Source organism: Euleptes europaea, chromosome 1, assembly GCF_029931775.1.
Source record: "Euleptes europaea isolate rEulEur1 chromosome 1, rEulEur1.hap1, whole genome shotgun sequence".
Lineage (NCBI taxonomy): Eukaryota > Metazoa > Chordata > Lepidosauria > Squamata > Sphaerodactylidae > Euleptes > Euleptes europaea.
The window spans coordinates 39,204,697-39,230,590 of NC_079312.1; the positions used below are offsets into that span (position 1 = coordinate 39,204,697).

At 42.8% G+C, this 25,894-nt stretch overlaps 1 protein-coding gene across 1 annotated transcript in view; it reads right to left on the reverse strand.

Annotated features, from left to right (window-relative positions):
- SUCLG2 (succinate-CoA ligase GDP-forming subunit beta) overlaps nt 1-25,894 on the reverse strand; it is a 184,222-nt gene that overhangs the window by 102,009 nt on the left and 56,319 nt on the right. Inside the window, exons 2-3 of the mRNA XM_056854899.1 lie at nt 5,392-5,491; nt 4,985-5,075 (exon numbers count right to left, since the gene is read on the reverse strand). Of these exons, the coding sequence (XP_056710877.1) occupies nt 4,985-5,075; nt 5,392-5,491 (191 nt within the window). The remainder of the gene's footprint in view (nt 1-4,984; nt 5,076-5,391; nt 5,492-25,894) is intronic.

Below are 25,894 nucleotides of genomic sequence, written 5' to 3' on the forward strand. Positions count from 1 at the left end.
CCACATCACATTACCTGCATCCATTGTGGAACTCCCTGCCCCAGGAAGTGGTGATGGCTGCCAGCTTGGAGGGCTTTAAAAGGGGAGTGGACATTTTTATGGAGGTTAGGGCTATTCATGGATACTAGTAAAAATGGATACTAGTCATGATGCATACCTATTCTCTTCAGGATCAGAGGAGTATGTCTATTATATTAGGTGCTGTGGAACACAGGCAGGATGGTGCTGCTGCAGTTGTCTTGTTTGTGGGCTTCCTAGAGATGCCTGGTTGGCCACTGTGTGGACAGACTGCTGGACTTGATGGACCTTGGTCTGATCCAGCATGGCCTTTCTTATGTTCTTATCAAGACCCTGGTATTCCTTGGAGGTCTCCCATCCAAACACTTGCTGGGGTGACCCTGCTTAAATTCTGAGATCAGGATGGTTTGGGCTATCTAGGCCAGGGCAAGTAAATCCCTACCCTTTTATATACTTTGTCGTGGTCACAACTCGCTAAGCCCTGCACTGGTTGGAGCCTTGAGCTGGCACATCAACCAAAGTTGAACAAGGTGCTTTAAGCCACAAAAGCTATTTGGGCATCCAAAGATAAGGCAGGATCTAAAAGCACCCCTCCCCCCAGTTGTAGAGCTGCCCCATCAGGAGGCAAATAATCTCTGCAACTTGCGCAAACTGTATTATAGTTTAATGAGATTTATTCAGCCCATTATTAATCTTCTAGGCTTACCCACTGTCCTATCTGACTGAGATGAAACAGAACAGAATGGGCTGTCATCAGCACGCTGATGGTACTCCAACTTTCATATCAACTACTGCCTGACCCTTTTAAGTGGAAAGGCCAGGGACTGAACCGGGAACCTTCTGCATGTCGAGCAGATGCTCCACTATTGAGCCACAGCCCCTCCCCTGCAAAAATGCAAAGGTGTTTTCAGTGCCTGACCCACACAGGCTGAACTTGAAAACTCAGAAAAGTCTGAGAATTGTTTGGAAGCGTTTTAATCCCATCTGTTTGGGCTGGCTATCTTCATCTACCACAAATCCATCGGATAGGATAAAGAAGGGTATTAATTTTATATTATATTAATATTTTTATTTTTGCTAATTGCCCCAAAGCTTTCAAGATGGGCTATGAATTTTTCTTACATGAAAGAATTGGCAAAACCCTACTATAATGAAGACTCCTGTTAGATCACCTAAATATCTACCATTAAAGTAAAGTGTAAGGACCTTAATTCAAATATTAATAAGGTTAATTATTTTACTGTTTGGAGAAAAGGAGCAGCAGCGAGTTCTGATAAGCAGAAACTGTCTTTGCAGATAAGCAAGTCCTTCAAATGAGGCCATAAGAGAATTTTATGTAAACCCATAAAACAGCTGCCAGTTTCAGAAGGAGCCAGGGGGAGCTCCTGTTTATTTAAGACAGATTCATCTTGCACCAATATTTTATGTATTGCCGCAGGGAAAAGGGGGTCTATTTTCTAACACTCATTTGTTGATAAGGACATCTCTACTATGGACTTAACCATGATGTCCAATTCCCTTCTACCCTGAATCCTGGGGATTGTAGTTTCATGGGGTTGCTGATAATCTTCTATTTGAGATTTCTATTATGCAAAGCCAAAATTCTCAGGATTCTTTGGGGATATGGGATGAGGGGTGAGGCACCTTTGTGAAACTGTATGTATGTGGAATATAGTAGGTATCCCCTACATTTTCTTCTCCTTTCCAGTACTTCTCTCTGCATAGTAAATTCATAATAGCCAACATTATTCTTTGAGAACTCCAAATTTACTATGTGGGATTAGCACAGGACTGTGTCTCATATTTTTAGCACATCCATGTGCGTTTGAATTGAGTAACCATTGTGTGCTTTAATCAGGTATCCTTGGGTAACTCAGAGGAGTGAAAAATTATGGGAAGCAGAAGAGAAACAAGCTGAGAACTCAGAGGTCTTCAGGAGAATGCTGGAAAGAAGAGCTGTTCGTCATGGAGGAATCTGAACGAGTTTAAAATCATTTGGCAGCTTAGACTATTACACTACTAACAGAAAGAGGATTATATTCTCTTTCTTCTGATAATGGGACAAAAGAGTTGCCTTGATTCCATTCACTGAGCCGTCCCCTCCCAAAGGTCTGGAAACCCAGAGCAATAATGCCAGGGGTTATCCTATTTGTAGAGTATTATTAGATCTTCTCTCGTATATTAGGTTCTTTTATGCTGTGCTGCTGAGATAAACTTTCATTTGAAGCAGTTATTTACATCTATTCTAGTTGGAATTCATTCTCCTTTGACCACACTTGCCCAGATGTGACATTGTTAGGACAGCAAAACCTTCCCATCAGTATTATCAATTCCTCAACTAACATATTCCAAGGATTGTATTTGGCCTCTTTGCAGCTGCATTACACTGGTGGCTCATAGTCATCTCATGATCCACCAACACCTTGAGATGTTTTCACCTTTATTGCCCAAACAAAAGGCTTAGCAAGTTCACAAAGAACTTGCCACTGGCCTTGACGTCGCCTGCAAATTTCACTAACTTGGTCCTACATCTCTCACTCAGTCATTTTCCACCCAATTTAGTCCCTAATTGAAAAAAAGAAAAAAAAAAAGAAATGCATTTAATCTGAAACCACTGGTTTTTACATTAATTACTGTACTCAGTTGATTGTTTTATTATATTCTTATTATATATCATTGATGTTAGCCTCCCTGAGCCCAGCTTCGGCAAGATAAAAATCCAAATATAAATAAAATAAATAAATTTGGGTCATTTAAACATTCTCCCAGTTGTGCAGGAGCAGCTCATGGATAAGTGGCTTCCATGTGGCCTGCAGAACATCTAAAGGGCACCTCGATGTTCACTCCCCGGAATAATTTACTTTGAACATGCAGTCCTTTCATTTCCTATTGATTTTCAAAGAAAAGCAGAAGCCTTATTTTCAAGCTTATCCAGTCTCCAAATGGATGTGCAATATTTCAGGCATAAGCGAGCAACTTTTCTCTCTCAATGCGCTGAAGGCAATTTAAATAATATCTGGAGAGATTTTAGACAATTTAGAAAAGAGGGGGACAGCATTCATATGCTTAAAACATTCTGACAGAAACCCTGAGCACAATTATTACATGCACAGAAGACCCACTAAAATCAATAAGATTTTCTATGCATATCATTCATCGAATTGGCTGCCGCAGCTGATATAATGTCCGGAAGAATACTGTCTTCTTATCTGCATTGTATGTTGGGCATAATTTAGTTAGGTGGTCACAGAATTTTATTTTATATTATGCACTGCTGCTGACTTTATATGCAAAGCCTCTCTAAAAAGGTTCAATCTCATCGCACTGACACATGCACTCATCAATGCTTCTTTAGTCTGTTCACATATTCCCAGCTGCTACACACTGGTAAGAAAAGGCCAGACAACTGAAAGCATCCTGTACTGGAGTCCCAAATTGAAGATAACGTTCAATGAGTCAGACCCATGGACCAACAATTTCAGTGCTGTCCCACTTTCACCAGCAATGGCACTCCAGGCAGTTATCTTTCTCAGCTCTGCTAACTGAAATCATTTAAGTAAAGACACAATGGACTTCCTGAACACATGTACTATAGCTATACTACTGAGCTAAGGATCTCATCAAGAGACTGAAAGCACTGGGAGATTTCAAACCTGGAAAGACTTTCAGGAATGGGAGTCATGGTGAATAACTCAATGAAAACATTGATCAAGCCCTGAAAACGGCAAGTTAAATTTTAGGCATTTTGAGAAAATTGGATTGAAAAGAAGACAGCTGTATTAAAAAATACGCTTGTATAAACCAATGGCACAACAACCTTTGGAATACTGCATACAGTTCTGCTCACCCTAAGAACAAAACGAGATGGAGAGAACCTTCTCCCAGTCTCTGGCTGAGAGCCAGTGTGCTGTCGTGGTTAAGAGCGGCGGACTGTAATCTGGAGAACCGGGTTTGATTCCCCACTCCTCCACACAAAGCCTGCTGGGAGACCTTGGGCTAGCCACAGTTCTCTCAGAACTCACAAGGTGTTTGTTATGGGGGGGGGGAGTGATTGCAAGCCGCTTTGAGACTCCTTATGGTAGAGAAAAACAGGGTATAAAAACCAACTCCTCTTCTTCTAAGACTAAAATGTGTAGGCACCCAATGGTGCTGGTGGAGCCGTACATGCTGCATGGGCAATAGGACACACTGCTTTATGTAATGCATAATTAACTAATGAAATTCACTGATGGACTTCCTCAACCAGATTTATTTCTGTAAATGTGTGCAGGCTTAACATGAGTTTTAATTAACCACTGATGAAGGCCCAATAGGCCGAAACTAGTTTGGTATGTGGTTACAGATATCAACCCTAGGAAATGCCATTGTGCTATTTTAATGTTTTTAAATATTGTAACCTTTACATAGCACTTTGAATAAATTATATTTTCAGTATTTATATATATTATAGATATATATAGATATAGATATAGATAGATATATATTCTTTCTACCCAACCTTGGGTACCCAGCTTCTGTTTTTAGGTTAGGTTTCATTCCCCTCTTTTTTCTTCCAGATCTATCAACAGCCAGCATATCAGCCATGTTTGCTAAATGATCCCTCCAGGTCACAGGGAATGCACCTCTGTATGTCAGCTTTTTGCAGAACAACAGCAACAGGAGATTGTTGCCATCGCTGCCTGCTTGTGGTTTTCCCAAAGATATCTGATTGGCCACTGTAAGAAATAGGATGCTGGAACTGGTGGACTTTTGGTCTGATCCAGAGGATTCTTCCAATGGCCTATGACCAATAATTTCTAAGATACAGCTAAGGGCAGGGACAATAAAAAATCATTTTTCTGTTATCAGATGAACAATATACAATAGGAATCCTGAAGAAAGAAAATCAACTTCTATAAATGCAGATTTATTGAACAGTAGTACATAATGGTCTGGCCAGTAGCTTTAAGAAGAAAAACTATTTTACCTTCTTAACTTTAACACCATCCTTCGGGGTTTGCTTTGTTGTGAGATTGTATCCAATCATCTGTTGAGCAAGTTGTCCTATCACACTAGGGCTAAAGAAAAAGACGGAAAAAACACATCAGTTCGTACCTATGCATGTGCTATTAAGCAGTAACCAGTATAGCGACCCCAGCAAGGGGCTTGTAAGGCAAGTGAGAAACAGAGGTGGTTTGTCCTGGCCTTCCTCTGAGGAGTCGTCCTTGGTGGTCTCCCAGCCAAGTATAAACCTTGTTTAGCTTCTAAGATCTGATGAGATCAGGCTATACCGTGCTGCCTTCCCTCCCAAGCACATCAATACACAGACATTTTAAAATGTTGTTGACTTTCTGCATGGCCACTCTCCTATGGTTGTGATATCTGAAGACTTACTCCTTAGTGAGATGCACACCTCCTTTGAGCCCGCTGCTGAAAACACCCTTTCCTCTTCCTCCAGCTAAGATTTGAGCCTTCAGTACAATTTCTGCAGCCTCTGTAAGAAAAAAAGGGGAGAGGAAACCAGTTCACAATGTTGCATTATAAAATTACTTATTAAACTACAGCTAAATTGACAAAACATAAGAACATGCTGGAACAGACCAAGGCCCATCAAGTCTCCCAAAGCCTTTCCCACCCCCCTTTTAAAAAAAAGAGTCCCAGGAATCTGCTGCACATGTCATATGAACAGGTTAATGTGCAATCCTCTTCTAACAATTTAAAGGGCTTTCAAGGAACTCTATATATGCACTGAAATGCTATAATGTAACAAACACAGGACTAGGATTTCTTTAAATAAAGAATTGCCTTTAAGGTACTGCATGAGTTTAAATTTAAAATGCATTCTTTTCATTATGAAATCACAGTGTTTAACTTCCATTACCACACTTCTCCCCCTAGCCTTCGGTTTTCCGGTTGGGACTGACATTCTTATATCTCCCTTGGCTATTAAAAAAACTAAGGGAGAAAGTAGATGATACTCGCAGCATAATGTGGGAAAGGCAATTTTAGTGGTGTGCGATTCTGAGTGGCAAAACAGATGCTAGGGAAAGGGTTAAGAACTGCCCCCTAAAACAGCACAATTTTTAATGGAAAAACAACTGGGCGGGAAGCATCAGGAGCATCATGGCTAGTGTGTACTTCTGAAGCATGTAGTTGCTGGTAGGGTTGCCAGGTCCCTCTTTGCCACCAGCGGGAGGTTTTTGGGGCGGAGCTTGAGGAGGGCAGGTTTTGGGGAGAGGAGGGACTTCAATGCCATAGAGTCCAATATCCAAAGCGGCCATTTTCTCCAGGTGAACTGATCTCTATCGGCTGGAGATCTGTAATAGCAGGATATCTCCAGCTAGTATCTATAGGTTGGTAACCCTAGTTGCTGGGCTCCTGGTAGGCACGGAGGTATTGTCTGTAAAGGGATCAAGGGATAACCAAATGAGGGGAGACGTGGAAACTACACCAAGAGATTGATTTGTTTTTATTACAGATCTTTAAGCAGATTATTACAGATCTTTAAACTTTCTTACCTATGATGTTCTACAGAAACAAATGTTAACAGCACATTTTTCAACCTACAGCTGCAAAGAGGTGAACCTACATTATCACAATTCGCAATCTCCCAAAATATACAAAATTAACTGTACATTACAAGAGTGGACTCCATTGAGACTTGGGAAGCAAGAGCAGCAGAAGACGATATGTAGGATATGAAGGCAGAAAGGCAGGCCCTGATTCCTGGAGCACTTTGAACAGAGGTAACCTGCCCCTCCTTTCTATGCTGACTGTTGGGTTTTTTTTATTGTCAAGTAATATTCATGATGGGTAGCTGCGTTAGTCTGTCTGTAGCAGTAGAAAAGAGCAAGAGTCTAGTACACCTTAAAGATTAACAAAATTTCTGGCAGCTAGCTGTATCTGAAGAAGTGGGCTGTGACTCACAAAAGCTCATACCCTGCCAGAAATTTTGTTAGTCTTTAACATGCTACTAGACTCCTGCTCTTTTCTACAGGTAGTATTCAGTGCTTGAAGTTCCATGCATACAAGAGGTAAGACTATAAGATGGATGTGTTGAATTGTTATAACACAAAGACATCTTTTTTTTTAAGCGCAAGGATAAAGAAATCATATTTTACTTTCTGCACAGTTTGTACAGGACATGTACTAAAAATATCTGATTTCTAAGTACTTACAGTGAATGTAGAGTATTTTAGACATTAAACCCTTCCCCTGGAAGATAGGCCGTCCATTCCAATGCACCCCCTTCCGACTCCTAAAAGGTAAAGGTAAAGGTCCCCTGTGCAAGCACCAGGTCATTCCTGACCCATGGGGTGACGTCACATCCTGACATTTCCTAGGCAGACTTCGTTTACAGGGTGGTTTTCCATTTTTCCAATGCCTTCCCCAGTCATTTTCCCATTACCCCCAGCAAGCTGGGTCCTCATTTCACCGACCTCAGAAGGATGGAAGGCTGAGTCATCCTTGAGCCGGCTACCTGAAACCAACTTCCGTTGGGATCGAACTCAGGTTGTGAGCAGAGCTTGGACTGCAGTACTGCAGCTTACCACTCTGCGCCACGGGGCTCCTAGCCCTCTATAATTCATGTTTCCCAAAAGGCAGATAACGAGGAAATTTAAATGCAACAACTACCCCCCCCCCAAATTCCCAGTTTTATATGTCTGCTTCATCTAAGCATACAAATTATTAACGTGAATTTAAAAATAAATCACTTTTCAGGCGACAACAGCCAAAGCCAGACATTGCTCCGTGCGCTGTGATAAAACATCTATTTTGGCACTGTTAATGGGCGCTACGAGCATTTAATTAGATTACTCGGAGTCGCTAACCATCCCGACAATGAAAGCCTTGTATGCTCCTTGATAAGTGCTGTCAATTATGACTGTGATCATTACCCTTTTGTGCCACAGACACTTCGGGCCAAGTCAGTCGCATTCAGAGCCAGCATACTGATGACTTTTCACTTGGCAACAAATGGGTATTCTTCCCCTCCCCTCCCCACCTTTAGTGAAGGTGCCAAAAGCGCATCCAGGCAGCAAAAAAGGACTCGCACAGAAAACAAACATGAAAGACGTAAATAAGCAAGCAAGGAAAAGTAAGCATAACTATGTAAAGGTTAGACCTCCGGTACTAATCAATACAGAGACTTCGCAAAACACTTTACAAACAGGTTCCTCGCCCTCCCCAAGGGGAAAGCGACACAAAGTAATTTAATTCCACAGTTATTTGCCCAAGCTCTGGAAAATGAAGTAAACCAGACAAATCTTATTCTGCAGTAACCAGGCCTGATGGTTTAGCGTTTACCAAGTTGATTCCCTTCCCCACTCGCGCCGTTTCCATTTTATTTAAAGATCTGGTTTCTAGCAAAGGCACAAACAACCAATTCCTCCGTTTTGTTTTGTTTTGAATGTCGTCTCCTGCCTGAAGTCCCAGATCACATTAAGAAAGAGCACCCCACACCAGGAAATTTAATTATACCCGACGTACACACACTATTTAACTATACTCCCGGGATCGCCCCACTAAGAAAGCACGGCGTCTAACAGGCTTTGTATGGATATGAAATAAGCCCATATTCAGAAAATGACATTAAAATGGATCTCTTTGGTTCACACCTATCAAAGTGGCTTCTGCCATTCTGTACGTCACTCCAAGAGACAGTCTCCTTCTGCAGTTTGTTTATACAGCTATACATATAAAAGGAGAAAAGGGGGGGCTTTGAGAGGCCAAGCAGGAAGAATAAAGCGTCATGTCAATATTTACAGCCACGGGATGCACTGCAGAGCAATATAACGTTGCATTCTCCACAACACTTCACTTTGCAATTAAGGCCTCTCAATCAATTCCCAGTCCCGTCTATTGGCCGATAAGACTTAGTGTGAAATTCATTAGAGTGTTTGCTTCACAGCTACAAACTAAAAACAAATTAGTAAGATAAGTCAGATGCTTGTTAAAAGTGTATCGGTTTTGTCACTAATTTAGTCATTAAGCATTACACTGTAAAATTAAAAGGAGGGGACCCGGCATTGCCAGCCGCAGAAAACTCTTCCTGCTTTTCAACACAATAAAAAGAAAATTTACTAGACGTGTGGGGCCGAGTAATCCTCGATAGTACAAAAGCCCCAGGCCAATATTATTATTTTAGGGGGGGGAGGGTCCACACTGGCTTGCTCCATCCCCTATGTCTAGGGTTGCCAGGTCCATCTTCACCACTGGCGGGAGGTTTTTGAGGCGGAGCCTGAGGAGGGTGGGGTTTGGGGAGGGGAGGGACTTCAATGCCATAGAGTCCAATTGCCAAAGCAGCCATTTTCTCCAGGTGAATCGATCTCTATCGGCTGGAGATCAGTTGTAATAGCAGGAGATCGCCAGCTAATACCTGGAAGTTGGCAATCCTAGTCTGATTACATTGTTTTATATAGTATGATCCACCTTGAGTCTCAGAAAGAAAGGTAGACTGTAAATAAAGCAGGCAAGTAAATGAATAAGTAAGAAGGGCATTGTCGTTGAATGTGCTAGTTTGCTTTTCCACATGTGTTAACACCAGCACACAGAACTCATCAGTACTGGCAAATCCTCCACATTCCCCCTAGGAGGATATTTAACAATAATGATGCATTGCCACCATTGTGGTCACTGGAGGGAAAAAGCAACCATGCACCTCTCCATCATGCAAAAATCCATTTGCATCTGAGGACATCTGCTCTAGGGTTGCCAGGTCCCTCTTTGCCACCGGCGGGAGGTTTTTGGGATGGAGCCTGAGGAGGGCGTGGTTTGGGGAGGGACTTCAATGCCATAGAGTCCAATTGCCAAAGCGGCCATTTTCTCCAGGTGAACCGTTCTCTATCGGCTGGAGATCAGCTGTAATAGCAGGAGATCTCCATCTGCTACCTACCTATGCCACTTCTTAATGCTCCGTTTGCATGGTCAATTATGCATCGAGACTGCAATGTCCACAGGCACAGATCACAAGGGGTAGGATCCAGACAGCTTTTCAGCTAGTGTAAAAGGGATGACCACCCCCAAAAAATGCTACGATGGGAATAACGGGACCTGCATGGACAAAATTCAGGTGGGACTGTAGTAAACAGAGAATTAGGCAGGAAGGAGTGAAAAAGCAGGTTGGATCCAACTCATGATCTGTACATTCCAAGTTTTTGATGTATAGACTGCACATTGGCCAACACCTGGAGTTTGTCCGCTGCCATTCTTCAGGGTTCCTGTAGCAGAAGAGGCATGGGTATAAAAATCAACTCTTCTTCTTCTTCAGTTAATTAAAGAGCTCCAAAATTGGACATCTCAACAAGCTTCCATTTCAAAATATGAAAATATACCCTCAGCTCTGCAGGTGGGGGGAGGGGAGGAAAGGTGGTGCACAAACCCATGGATAGAGCAATTCATTCTTGTCATGAACAAATTGGAGTCTGCATGCAATTGTCTCAATCTAATCTCTGTCTCACTGCAATGCCCAGTGAGTTCCCCTCCCCAACATCACTTCATTATTTTGACAAAAGCAAAGATCACATAAAAACAACACATTGATGATAAAAAAATATAGTTCATTGGTTCTTGTAGGTTATCCGGGCTGTGTGACCGTGGTCTTGGTATTTTCTTTCCTGACGTTTCGCCAGCAGCTGTGGCAGGCATCTTCAGAGGAGTAACACTGAAGGACAGTGTCTCTCAGTGTCAAGTGTGTAGGAAGAGTAATATATAATCAGAAAGGGGTTGGGTTGAGCTGAATCATTGTCTTGCAAAAAGTATCAAAGGTAATGTGCTAATCATTGTCCTGTAAGTATCAAGATAATGTGCTAATGAGGGTGTGGTATGTTAATATGGAACCATTGTATCCTGAAGTGATCTGTTAATGTGTGAAATCCAAAGCTAATCTGCATGACTATTGTTGACTGTAGTCTTTGTTAGTCTGGAGGTTTTCAGGACAGGAAGCCAAGCCTTATTCGTTCTTAAACTCTCTTCTTTTCTGTTAAAGTTGTGCTGATGTTTATGAATTTCAATGGCTTCTCTGTGCAATCTGACAAAATAGTTGGTAGAATTGTCCAGTCTTTCAGTGTCTTGGAATAAGACCCTGTGTCCTGTTTGTGTCAATCCATGTTCAGCCACTGCTGATTTCTCAGGTTAGCCAAGTCTGCAGTATCTTTCATGTTTTTTTATCCTTGTTTGTATGCTGCGTTTTGTTGTCCCGATGTAAACTTCTCCACAGCTGCAAGGTATACGATATACTCCTGCAGAGGTGAGGGGGTCTCTTTTGTCTTTTGCTGATCGTAGCATCTGTTGTATTTTCTTGGTGGGTTTAAACACTGTTTGTAGGTTATGTTTTTTCAAAAGTGTCTCCATCCTAGAATGTTATATCTTCTGGAAAAATCTGGTTAATCAATGAGATTGTGTCTTTTACTGGAACCTTGGTAAAGAGGGATACAACATCAAAACTGACTAATATATCCTGTGGATTGAGTCTCAACGGACTGATTTTTGTTGATGAAATGAGTTGAATCTTTGATGTAAGAAGTGGTTTTTCCAATGTGGTCTTGTAGGAGGGTGGTCAAATATCTAGCTAATTCATAAGTTGGGGAACCAATGGTGCTCACGATGGGTCGGAGTAGGACGGAATCCTTATGAATTTTAGGTAGTCCATATAATCGTGGTGGTTGTGCTTCTGTCTTGCATAGTTTTCTGTGTGTGTCCAGATGAAGAGTGGAATTCTTAATCAGTATGCTAGTTTTCCTGGTAATTTTGCAAGTTGGATTTCATTTTAGTTTTTTTATGTGGCAGGGTCCAGAAGTTCCTCAATCTTCTTTTTGTATTCTTCTATTTTCATGATCACTGTGGCATTGCCTTTGTCAGCTGGTAGAATAATGATTTCTGGATCTGCATTGAGGGTCTTGATGGTGTTTCTCTCCTTGCGTGTTATATTGCTAGCAGGGGGCTTTGCTTTTCGTATAGAGTTGTTTATGCATGGGGAGGGGATGGAAAGAAGCATTGTATAGACCGATCTCATCAGATCTTGGAAGCTAAGCTGGATCGGTACTTGGAAGGAATCCCACCAAGGAAGACTCTGCAAAGGAAGGCAATGGCAAACCACACCTGATTCCCACTTGCCTTGAAAGCCCCATCGCAATAAGTCGGCTGTTACTTGACAGCATTGTACACACACACACACACGTGCACGGAGAGCGGAGGTCCACAAAGAAAGCTGATGTAGCACAGCGGCGATGAAAATGAGCTGTGATCTAAGAGGTTGCAGGTTCAAAACTTACCTCTGCCACAAACTCACTACGTGTTTTTAGACAAGCCACCTTCCCTTCTCCTCAGCTACAACATACTCTACCTTACTGGCCCGCTGAAATAGCCATATAAACTGCCAGGTGTTGTTAGCATCCTGCAAAACACACCCTTACGTAGCTCGGCTTCACTTCAGTGGAGGTGAGGAGGAGGAGGAGGAGAAGGAGAAGGAGAAGGAGAAGGAGGAGGAGGAGAAGAAGAAGAAGAAGAAAAAGAAAAAGAAGAAAAAGAAAAAGAAGGAGTTGGTTTTTATATGCCGACTTTCTCTACCAGTTAAGGGACACTCAAACCTTCCCTTCCCCTCCCACTCGGAGCATGGCATCCTATTCAAAAGTCTCGTAACACAGCCTAAGACTACAGTCAAAGTAAATGAACTGAATCTACACAGAGAGCAATTCTGCCAAGGGAAAATACCTTTGGTATTAAATTTTACAATACATCTCCTTGTGTTTTAGTGCTGTGAATACAAATGGAGGAGCCTGCACCTTGAATCTGCAACGGCCCTCCATCCCATAATGAAAGCTTATTGTGAATCAATAAAAAATTGGGCCTGCTTTAGGAACTATGATTGCTCTGGTCCACTGGAAACGCCTGCAGCAGAAACGAGCAGCTTGTTTTCAGCCCACCGCTGTGTATATTTAACTGCTGGATTCCTGATCACGAAACAATATGGTTGGGTGAGAACGGCGATTACGGCTCTGATGCAGGATGCTAATTTTACCTACCTGTGAATTGTTCTAATATTCCATTCACCCCGACGGGGTTTGGAGGCGATATCAAGAATAGTAACAGATATATTTTCCTCTATAGAAAAGAAATGCCACATCACACAACAGTTGTTACTTAGCTGTTCTAATAGAATTTTTATGTAATAAGCCAAACAAAGAAACGATCAAGGTTTAGAAATCTTTTATGATTATCCTTTTGCAACACCCCCACAAATGATTGCAACCCCCAGATGTTTTTATACATACCTTCCAGAAAACAGCCACAGTCCGAGGTCACCAAGAACATTCACAGAAAACACCTACATATCGAATTACTTTGCTGAAAAACTCTAGGATTCCACGTTCACATAGATGGAGTTGCCACCGCCGAGATAATATAACCCCCTTCAGTTGAGAGGACCATTAGTCCGTTGTTTTTTTTTAAACCTGGACCTGCCTCTGTTATCTACCGCCGCAGACATAAACAAGCAATACTGCTTGCCTCCATGCTGTGAAAAGCTCCGCCAGATTTTGATATTGACACATCAAACTGTTGTTAAAGGCACAGGAACAGGCTTGGTCAGGTTTCTCTGGTCAACTGACAACACTAGTCAAGGCTGTGTAAATAAGCCCCTGTGATGGATCAACACCTAAGGCACATAGGGCCTGTACCCCAGAATGAGCCTGACCTGGATTTAAAGCCGTTACTGTTGCCTATTCTCAGATATTCCGTTTATTTATTTATTTGGTTCAGATCCTTAAAGAAAGTTCAAAGCAAGGGGCATGGGATCCTTAGTAGTTTTCCACTGGGCACTGATCAGATCCTCATCTTTCCTTCACCAATGTTACCATGTTTAAGTGATCCTTGACCATTTGTTGGATCTGGCTGGGCTGACCCATTTGGCCTCAGAAAACAAGGAGGTGGTGCACGATCTCCTGCTGATACTTCCATGGGCTCCCAGAAGCGTATATGACTTCCCTGTTGGTCAGTCAAAGTCTCTGCTCAACTCAATGAGTATATCCTTGACCTCTCAGTCTCTAGGTTTCTGACTGCCAGGTATTCTTGCTTCATATGCAGACAGGCAGGATGGCATTATCGTTACAGAGTTGGACAAAAACTGTGTAGATCTGGGTTCCAGCGCCTGCTTGTTTTGGCACTGACTGGGTGATCGTGAGCCATTGACTATATATCTCAGCTTAAAGTTACCTGACATGGCTGTTGTGAAGATGAAATGGGTGTGTGTGTGTGTGTGTGGGAAGGGGGGGTGCGCTGCGTCCTGAGATCCTTGCAGAAAAGCAGGAAATAAATAATAATACAGACCTCTGCAGAGTTGTCCAGCCTCTCTTTAGTGATATTCTTGAATTGCCGCCCAATCTAAATTTGCCCTTCTATGCTACTTCTGGCTACTGTCACCTTACTGTAGTTAACCGATCCCATTCTTTTTGCTGTCACCAACACCTCTGTCATAGCACCACTACCACCCACCCCCGCTTCATTAAATACAACCCCTAACTGTCCTGGGCCTGCATCTTTTTTACACTCTTTTTTCTCTAACAGAAGCCTGATGCCCAAAAAAATTAACAGATGGAGTCCCTTCCTGCACTGGCATATATGGCAGAAGAAAGCGTCCCTGATAAATTCTGCATCCAGCACACAGCCAAAGGCCCAGGTGTGGGACCAGGGTAAAGCTGGCAGCCATAATTGAGTGGCTGAGTTCCCCTGGTAGGGCTGTGGCTTCATGACAGAGCATCTATGTGGCATGCAGAAGGTCCCAAGTTCAATCCACGGCAGTGCCAATTAAAAGGATCAGGTAGGAGGTGATGTGGAAGCCCTCTGCCTGAGACGCTGGAGAGTTGCTGCCAGCCTGAGTAGACAATACTGACCTTGATGGACTGATGGTCTGATTCAGTAAAAGATACCTTCATGTGTTTACCAGTCCTTATGAAATAAAGTGGGTGTCCCCACCCCCATTCAAACAGAAAAAGAGCTGCCAAATCTTAAAGCAGCCTCTGGTTTCAAAGATAACACTCCCACAAATAGCAAGCAAATAAATGGAGACGTGAAACTGAAGTGTGAAATTGAAGCATCTCTATAAAACACAGATCAACCTCCCACCCACCACTAGAATTCAGCCGCATCATCTATTATGTGAAATGCCGGCATAGCAGCAACCTGTATGAGTCTTGCCTTTAAATTAATGCCCCCCATCCCAGCAGTTCCATTTGCATTCCATCCCCCAGATGTGCAGCCATCCTTTAAGCATGAGAAGTTTCCAGAGCCTTCCATTTTTTTCTGCCTAGTTCTACAACTGAAGACAGATAAATCTTCATGTTCTTAACGCCTGTACTCCTTAAAAATACTGTATATTTATTACAAAATTACAAGCTTCATTAAAGTCTGTAGTGATAAATTACCCAGTCTCTTGATCCTGTCAACGGATGTTATTAATTGTTTTCATATCCATTACTACACACTTCACCAATATTATTTTTTAAAGGCTAAATAAAACAAGTAAGGTTTACCTTGACGACTGCAATCTTAAACAGCCCCCAAAGCAAGATCCCCTACAAAAGTATGTTCGGACTACGTGGTTACCTGTTCTTGCACCTTACCTATAAGGCAGGTTGGATACAGTGATATATTTCCTACTTCCTTCTTCCCCCAGCAATCCCTCCCAACCTTGGGAAAGCTGACTTGGGACCCTCATCAAGTAATATTTGTGCAGGGAAGTGGGTTGCAGTAAGAAAAGGGAAGGGAACACAACCAATTTATCTTCCTCTCTTTCTCTTTCACTAACCCAGAGGGCTATTATTTCATGTGGGTCCCACAACCCTCGGAATCACCATCCCGGGGACCAGAAGAGATGGTGGGGGGGGGGGGAGAGGGGGAAGAGATAGGAAAGTGGGGGAAATCAGAGACTGTCAACAGCTTCCACTGACTGATCACTGGATTCCAGTCTCTACGTCAATATCTCTGGATCAGCCATTGTCGTGGATGACCCTTATTCCAAGGCTCCTTTGAAAGATTGATATGCTCTCCTTTCTCCTGAGCATCTCGGGAACAAGGCAGGTAACAACAACAGAAAAAACAATTTGATTAAAAACACATTAAAACATCAGAGAGAGATGAGCCAGAGACTTGGTGATGTCAAGACTAGCTGCCCACTGACACTACTCCACTGGAACTAGCAGCTGCAGAATATGTAGGATGTCGTCTCTTGTTAATCTTCCCTGATTAATGCTTCCCCTACTGGCTTTTACTAACTCTGTTTTGGCAACACTGGTGGAAGAGAACACAGTAACTAGTCAGTCCTTACCCAGAAAGCCATCCTGAATTTAGCTGAGTACACTCCACAGCAGCTTAACTATATCCAAAGCACTAACCAGTCTACCCTATCCAAGGAGTGGAATCTATGGCACAGAATTCCTCCCGTTTTATGAACCTGTTCAGTATTGTCGCTGCGCTCGCCACAAAGGTTGCCGTAATACCCCAGCTTTGAAACAGTTCTGCAAACCCAACATATGAGAACTAGGTAGGAGTCTTCCAATCCACAGGAGATAGCCACCCCCATCCTGCCAATTTCACAGGTCGATCTGGCATTCTTGATGACCAGGCTGGACTAGATAGACTTTTAACCAAATTCAACACAACATTTTTTATACCTTACAAAGCTAAGGGACACTGAAAGTATGCACACGTACTTGTCTTAAAGGTAGTCCCCTGTGCAAGCACCGGGTCATTCCTGACCGATGGGGTGATATCACATCCCGACGTTTACTAGGCAGACCATGTTTACAGGGTGGTTTGCCATTGCCTTCCCCAACTGACTACACTTTACCCCCAGCAAGCTGGGTACTCATTGTACCGACCTGGGAAAGATGGAAGGCTGAGTCAACCTTGAGCCGGCAAGCTGAAACCGACTTCTGTCGGGATCGATCTCAGGTAGTGAGCACAGCCTTTGACTGCAGTACTGTCGCTTACCACTCTGCGTCACGGGGCTCTCTTAAGATACTCGACTTAGCCTCGATCTAAAAGCCAGTAAAGGCGAAAGACGAACGGGAGTGTCTACTTCTCTCCTATGCGTGTTCTTTTTCTTAATGCAAATAAGGTGAGCAGGGGAAGTCTACTCAGCTGGAAATTCAGACTATCACAATGGCATTTATTATAATGCAGCTTGGAGGATAACTTTTTTATGCCGCAAATAGTAGGCAGCACTGAAGTCGAGCAGTCATTAAGAACTGGCTCCTGCCCCTAAGCCGCAACAATGTGCACACCTGTTTTCCAAAACTGCTTTCAAAATGTCTCTATTTGTTATTATTTGCAGAATACTGGAGCTGGGGAGGGGGAGGGGAGAGAAACTCGTCTCTTTTTTGGACTCTTTTATTAAGCAGCCCTGAACTGCCAGATTTATGGTAAGGAAAGTGTGCAGTACCACATACAGCAAACAGAGAATTGGCGTTGCTTTGTGAATCTACATCTGCGAACGACAACGACCCAAACCCAAACAGGCACATAAAAGACAGGCTACAGGAAATGTATCCGTAGGAGGATACTTTATCCATCCACCAGCATAGTAAAGGATACCTGCATCTCTTGCCCACTGGAGAGTGAGTCGTTTTGCACCCAGTTGGAAGCAATCCAAGTAAATCTGGAACAAATCCTGTATTCCATTTTTATAAACGGCACAGTAGACGCTTCTGTATCACGTACTGAAAATACTTTTGTCTACTCCTTTCCTTTTTGACTTTTTTTTTTTTTTTGTATATGCAAACAACAGCCTGGGGAAGAGTTCTAGAGGTATTCTGGAGATATTTTGGTTGGTTCTAGGTACGAGGCATTATCTGTTACCGTGTGTGTGTTTTTTAGTTTTTTTTATTGTTTTTTCATATATTCGATACAATCAATTAACATTGCCTTTCAATCTTTTCTAATTCTCAATTAAAACTAACATATATATAACAATTATCTTCCCCTACTTTAACTTCCCCCCTTCCTTCTTCTATCTCTGACTTATCTTCGTAATCCTCTTAGCAATTATTTTCTAATTCTTTATAAAAAAAATTTTTTATAAAACCTTCTAGTTATTAAAAAGAAAAAAAAGTAGAAACAAGAAAATTAACTTAGTCTAAGTTATAACCTTTAACATTTTGCACATTAAGTTCATTTTTGCAATAAACAATCCACGCCTCCCACTCCTTAACAAATTCATCATTATCTTTTTGATTTACTAACTCAGTCAATTTTGCCATTTCTGCTAGTTCAAACATTTTATGAATCCAATCAGTTTTGTCTGGTATTTCAGTCATTTTCCATTTAGCTGCATAGACCATTCTTGCAGCTGTGGTGGCATAGAGTAAAAAGGTCCGTTGTGTTATAATATAGTCCGGTATAATACTTAACAACATCATTGAAGTTTTAGAGATATTTTGTTGTAGAATTAACCTTAGCTCATTGTATATCATATCCCAAAAGTTTTTAGCTTTATCACAAAGCCACCAAACATGATGAAAAGAGCCAACTTTATCCTGACATTTCCAGCAGTTTGGTGACATTGTACTGTACATTGCAGACAATTTTTTCGGTGTCAGTTACCATCTGTAAATCATTTTGTAGATATTTTCCCTTATCGATTGGGAAAGAATCTTTTTCATGTCTCTTGACCAAAGTCTTTTCCAACTTTTCAAGGAAATAGAATGACCAATTGTTTGTGCCCAGGTAATCATTGTTGTCTTGATTCTTTCTTGTTCTGTATATAGCAACAATAAAAGCTTGTACATCCTAGAAATTAGATGGTCAGTATTATCCAAAAGTGTCTGTTGTAGAATTGATTTTTCTTTAAGAAATCCCTTTTTCATATCTTGGATGTATACAGATTGTACTTGATAATACTGAAGCCATGTTAGATGGTCTTTAACCTCATCAAAATCCTTTAGGGCACATTTATTCCCTTCCCATTTTAAAAGATCTTGATATATTATAAATTGTGATGGTCATAACGGTCGCAAAGTTAATATTTCTTGAGAAGATATCCATAGTGGTGTCTTTGTCTCCAACAGATGTTTGTATCTCAACCAGGTTTTTATCAATGATGATCTAATAATATGGTGTTGTCAAGCCACATGTATTTTAGTTTTGTCATACCACAAATACCCATGCCACCCAAATCTATTGTCAAAGCCTTCCAAATCCAGTAAACGTGCATTTTTCAAAATTATCCAATCTTTTAACCATACTATAGCTGAAGCTTCCGCATAAAGTTTAAAATTAGGAAGAGAAAAGCCACCTCTCTCTTTTGCATCTACCAAATATTTATATGCAATTCTTGGTTTATCTGTTACCGTTTTTGAGGGCCATATTTGTGACTGCTAGTATTTGGCTACTACTCACAACAGAAGAATGCACTGGATCACAACTCTCCAAGAAGTCTTACAAAACATCCCATTCCCAAAGACTTGGGGCAATATTACAACAAACCAGAGTTCAGAAACACAATGGTGGTAAGATTAGAAGATTTCCAGTCAATTCAGGCTAAAGGGTTTCAGAATGCACTTGGGATTCCAAATCACACGTAGAATGATGATCGAAGAAGAATGCAATCCATCATGGCAACAGTGGGGAAATCTTTAAACGGACACTGAGATGTGTGCATGGAACTGTTCCTGACCTTCAACAAACTGAGGCAGGCCCCTGTTCACGTAGTGATCTGTGCATGCATATGATACTAACACAGATCTTGGAATCACACCCATTAAACATAAGCAGATGCAGCATGAACTGGACCCCCTGAAGGTAGTTTATTGTTCCAAATGCCTGGATTGAATAATCTGGGAGGTGCGTTCTATGGTGCCTTCCAAAGTTATCAATATATGTGGCAACTCAAGAATCATGTCCTTGGCAAAAGAAGAAAAGAAAAAAGAATCATGTCCTTGGCCAAGTCAGCACTGTCTACTATCTCTAGCAGCAGCTCTCCAGTGTGAAAAGTCAAGTTCTGTCATATCACCTGCCCTGACCTGGATGGCCCAGGCAAGCCCAATCTATCGGATAGGGCTGTCAAAAAAAAATAAAAATTCGGTACAGTTCGGATTCGGCCGAATTTGGCCCTTGTGGGTTCGGTACGTGCCGAAGTCCAAACTCCCCCACTTTGGATCTGTTCAATTCGGCGGAAATTCAAAGTTCGGAAAAAAAATTCGGCCGAATAAAGCCATTAAAAACACAACCGCGCCTTTCCGCGGCTCTGGGGGGGCATTTTTGGGCTTAGAGGTCCCAAACTTTCAGCAGAGCTTCAAAGGACGTATATTGAAAGACTCCCCAAGTTTTGTAAAGATTGGGTCAGGGAGGGCTGAGATATGGGCCCTGAAAGGGGTCCCCCCCACCCTTAATGTGTATCTCTCAGCAGAGCTTGCCGCCCAGGCACAAAGCTCCCGGCCCCGACAAACAGCTGATGAGAGCAAGGGCGGGGCAGGTGCTAAGAACTTTGCAAAGCAACACAACTGAAAAGCAACACCTTTGCAAACATGCAAAGGGCGGGGCAGGTGTGAAGAATTTTGCAAAACAATACAACTGCAAAGCAACACAAGCACACAATGCAACACCTTTGCAACAGTGCAAAGCAACACCTGACACCTGGGAGTTTGCATACCATGGAAAGGGACAGAGGCAGCTAGCTATGCATAATGAGCAGGAGGGGGTGGAATTTCTCCTTTTGCATTGGACTTGGGACCAGGCAGATGCATTCTTTAAGTCACCATTTGAAAACCAGTTTTGAGCAAGCATCAAAATAACCTAACTGATCTTATGAATGAGGAAAAACCTGAAGAATAAAAATGAAGCCCCCCCTCAAACCAGGGAGAGAGAGACTGGAGGGGGAACACACACCCCAGGCAGAACCGGCAAAAGCCCCCTTTGGCTTCCCCCCCCACCCACAAAAACTGCTCCCTCCCCACACACACACACAGACTCTGCTTTCCCCCACACACACACACAGAAAAGAAAAAACATAGATTAAAGCCCCCAAAGGGGTCTTACTGTGGCTGTCTTCTGTTCCAGCAGGAGGGGCTGGGAGGCTGGGTAATCCAATATGATTCCATTTGTATCCAATATAAGATCCATATGTATGCATCTCTCGAGGGTGATCCATTCAACCCAATAGGGAAAAGGGGAAAGCCCATATCTCGGGGGGCCCTGACCCAATGTTTACAAAACTTGGGTGGTCTCTTAAAAAGCCTTGACTGAAGCTCCGCTGAAAGTCTGGGGTCGGCACACCCAAAAATGCGCCCCCTGCAGCCACGGAAAGAGAAAGGGGGGGAGCCGATATTTCAGCCCCCACTGAACCCATCTTTACAAAACTTGGGTGGTCTCTTAAGAGGGATTCTCTGAAGCTATGATAAAAGTTTGGGGGCTGCACCCCCAAAAAAGCGCCCCCTGCAGCCACGAAAATGGAAAAGGGGGAGAGGAAAAAGGGGTGGAGCCCATATCTCGGGGGGCCCTGACCCCATGTTTACAAAACTTGGGGGGTATCTTAAGAAGCCTTGTCTGATGCTCCGCTGAAAGTTTGGGGTCGGCACACCCAAAAATGCGCCCTCTGCAGCCATGGAAAGAAAAAAGGGGGGGAGCCCATATCTCGGGACCCCCTGACCCAATGTTTACAAAACTTGGGTGGTCTCTTAAGAAAACCTGTCTGAATATCCCCTGAAAGTTTGGGGTCGGTACCCCAAAAAATGCGCCCCCTGCAGCCACGGAAAGGAGCGAATGTGCACAAGCACCCCCTCACACACACATGAGGATTTCCCTCTCTCTCTCTCTTTCCCCGGCCGGCCGCACATCAGCTGATTCCTCCAGTACTCAATCCTGACTGATTGGCCAGAAGAAGACCCAGCTTGGCCACCGATTGGCCGGGGGAGGAGAATGCTGCTTACTGAAGGTTATGCTGCTTACTGACGGCCCCGAATTGGCCGAATTTATTCGCGAACTCCCGAACTCGCTGAATTCGGCCCCCCCGGTTGCCCGCCAGTTTTGAGTTCGGTTCCTCCCGAACTAAAAACCGCCGAATCAAGGGAAATTCGGCTGATTTTCAGTTCGGGCCGAACCGAATTGACAGCCCTACTATCGGATATTGGAAGCTAAGCATGGTCAGCCCTGGTTAGCTTGTTGCTATGCAGATGTGGGCAATGGCAAACCACCTCTGTTCTCACTTGCCTTGACAACCCTACAGGGTCACCGTAAACTGGCTGAGACTTGGCAGACTTTCAACCACCATAATATCATTGGTTCTTGTAGGTTATCCGGGCTGTGTAACCGTGGTCTTGGAATTTTCTTTCCTGACGTTTCGCCAGCAACTGTGGCAGGCATCTTCAGAGTAGTAACACTGAAGGACAGTGTCTCTCAGTGTCAAGGGTGTAGGAAGAGTAATATATAGTCAGAAAGGGGTTGGGTTTGAGCTGAGTATTGTCCTGCAAACGTATTGTCCTGTAAGTATCAAGATAATGTGCTAATGAGGGTATGGTATGTTAATATGGAACCATTGTATCCTGAAGTGATCTGTAATGTGTGTAATCCAAAACTAATCTGTATGGCTATTGTTGAATGTTGTCTTTGTCTGGAGGTTTTTCAGGGCAGGAAGCCAAGCCTTATTCATTCTTAAACTCTCCTCTTTTCTGTTAAAGTTGTGCTGATGTTTATGAATTTCAATGGCTTCTCTGTGCAATCTGACAAAATAGTTGGTAGAATTGTCCAGTCTTTCAGTGTCTTGGAATAAGACCCTGTGTCCTGTTTGTGTCAGTCCATGTTTAGCCACTGCTGATTTCTCAGGTTGGCCAAGTCTGCAGTATCTTTCATGTTCTTTTATCCTTGTTTGTATGCTGCGTTTTGTGGTCCCGATGTAAACTTCTCCACAGCTGCAAGGTATACGTATATCGTATACCTTGCAGCTGTGGAGAAGTTTACATCGGGACCACAAAACGCAGCATACAAACAAGGATAAAAGAACATGAAAGATACTGCAGACTTGGCCAACCTGAGAAATCAGCAGTGGCTGAACATGGACTGACACAAACAGGACACAGGGTCTTATTCCAAGACACTGAAAGACTGGACAATTCTACCAACTATTTTGTCAGATTGCACAGAGAAGCCATTGAAATTCATAAACATCAGCACAACTTTAACAGAAAAGAGGAGAGTTTAAGAATGAATAAGGCTTGGCTTCCTGCCCTGAAAAACCTCCAGACAAAGACAACATTCAACAATAGCCATACAGATTAGCTTTGGATTACACACATTAACAGATCACTTCAGGATACAATGGTTCCATATTAACATACCATACCCTCATTAGCACATTATCTTGATACTTACAGGACAATACTTTTGCAGGACAATACTCAGCTCAAACCCAACCCCTTTCTGACTATATATTACTCTTCCTACACCCTTGACACTGAGAGACACTGTCCTTCAGTGTTACTACTCTGAAGATGCCTGCCACAGTTGCTGGCGAAACGTCAGGAAAGAAAATTCCAAGACCACGGTTACACAGCCCGGATAACCTACAAGAACCAATGAACTCTGACCGTGAAAGCCTTCGACAATACCATAATATCACTTCAGCTGATCTTTTTAACTGGAGATGCTGGAGAGTGAACCTGCAAACTTCCACATGCAAAGCACAGCTCTGCTACAGACACTCTGCCCCTCTGGTTGAGGAAGCCAAGAAAGCAACTGGCAACCCCCCCCCCCCCCAAGCTTATGCCTAACCAAAATATTAGCCTATATCTAACCAAACATTCTGAAAACTTAAGAACACTTTTCAGTGGTTTCTGCAGATTTCTGCTCCCTCTGTAGATCTCTGCTTTGTCTCCAGTTCTGCTACTGGGGGTCTCCCGACCCACAAGAAAAAAAAAATTCACAGGGGTACAGTAGGAAGGGGGAAATGGTGGGAACTGCTACCCTGGCTTAAGAAAATAAAAAAAAGCATTTATTTTATTTTATTAGATTTTTATCTCACCCTTTCCCATCAAGGGAGGCTCGAATACATCAGTAAACATCCACAATGTTCAACAAACAATATAATAAATAATTAAAATCTAAAATATACTGTAAGTAACAATTTAAAACCAGACAATCTAAATCCAGATGGCTCCAAAATAACTTCTATATCAGTAGTGGTGTACAGGTAGAAAGCGGATGCGTATCAATAAGAATACAACACAGATAGAACAAAGATGGTGCGGGGAGGCCAGCTAATGATGGAACCCTGGCTGCCCTCACTATAGGCCTGGTGGAACGACTCCATTTTACAGGCCCTGTAGAATTGTGATAAGTCTTATTTGACAGAGAGTTTCCCCAGGCTGGAGCCAGAGCCAAGAAAGCTCTGACCCTAGTTGAGTACAGCCGGATATCTTTCAGGCCAGGGACAACGCATGGCTTTGAAGTTTAATACCAGAACCTTAAACCTGATCCAGTCTTCAACTTGGAGCCAGTGTAGCCTTTGAAGGGCTGTCCCATGGACCCCAATATTGGCGAGGCAGTGAGTCAACAGATAGTAGTCGACCGTGTTGAACACTGATGTCAGATCTAATAACCCGCCCCGGTCCAGCTGCCCATGGAGATTGTCCATGAGGATGACCAAAGCCATCTCCATCCCATGTCGAGGCTGGAAGCCGGACTGAAATGGGGCCAGATCCAATGTGTCCTCCAGGAAAGCTTGGAGCTTTTCTGCTACCACCCACTCATTCATAAGCAGAGTTACACTCTTCTATGACAACTGACTTCAATGGATTTAGATGGGTGTCACTGTGCTATTAAGTGCCCTTAAGTCTTTGGAACTGCAGTGAATACAGGCCAGTGATTTTTTTAAAAATCCCATACATGAAAAGCAACTAGTTCATACGAACATAAGAAAAGCCATGTTGGATCAGACCAAGGTCCCTCAAGTCCAGCAGTCTGTTCACACAGTGGCCAACCAGGTGCCTCTAGGAAGCCCAAAAACAAGACAACTGCAGCAGCAGCATTGTCCAGCCTGTGTTCCACAGCACCTAATATAATAGGCATGCTCCTCTGATCCTGGAGACAATAGGTATGCATCATGACAAGTATTCATTTTGACTAATAGCCATGGATAGCCCTCTCCTCCATGAACATGTCCATTCCCCTCTTAAAGCCTTCCAAGTTCATCTGGACCTGCAGGTGGCAGAAGGAGCGGCCTTCAGACGATCCAGCACCAGATTTATAAACAGTGTCTTTATTGGCCTGCCTCTTTCAAGCAGGGCAGTTGATGTTCAATCACACTACACAGTATACCGAAAAGTCAATACTTCATCATCGCCCTTTGGACTCCGATATCCATTTGATAAAACACCAGGTATGACAGGGAAAGGATAGACCTCCCCCGCCCCGTCCCTGCACAAAAGTGACTTGTGTTCCATTTAAGTCTTCTTTTGATGATCTAAATAAGACTAAATTGGTTCACTCGCCTTGCGCTGACCCCCTTTGCTGAGGGGCAAATTTCACACAGAGAAAGCAAAAAATATATATAAAAGGAATAAAAATGAAAGGTGTGTGCGTGTGGGGGGGGGAATCTGATGGGAATTCGTTATGATGTCTCTTTCTTGTGCGCTGAAGGCTGAATAATTGGAAATTGCTGGTCATAAGCTGATTTTCATCCCTGTCGCCACTACAAATCTAAGTAGCATAGTTCATCCAAGCTAGAAGTGGCCGGTAACATATCATTGCTTACAGAAACAAGGTTGGCTAGTTTTGGAGGCAGGGAAGGAGAACAAAAATAAAATTAAAAATAAACACGGATTAATTATATACAGAAAACCCTGCAGAAGGAAATGGAAATGGAAACATATTTCTGAATGCATCTTATCGGCCTGTTTATTAAAGGCGATGA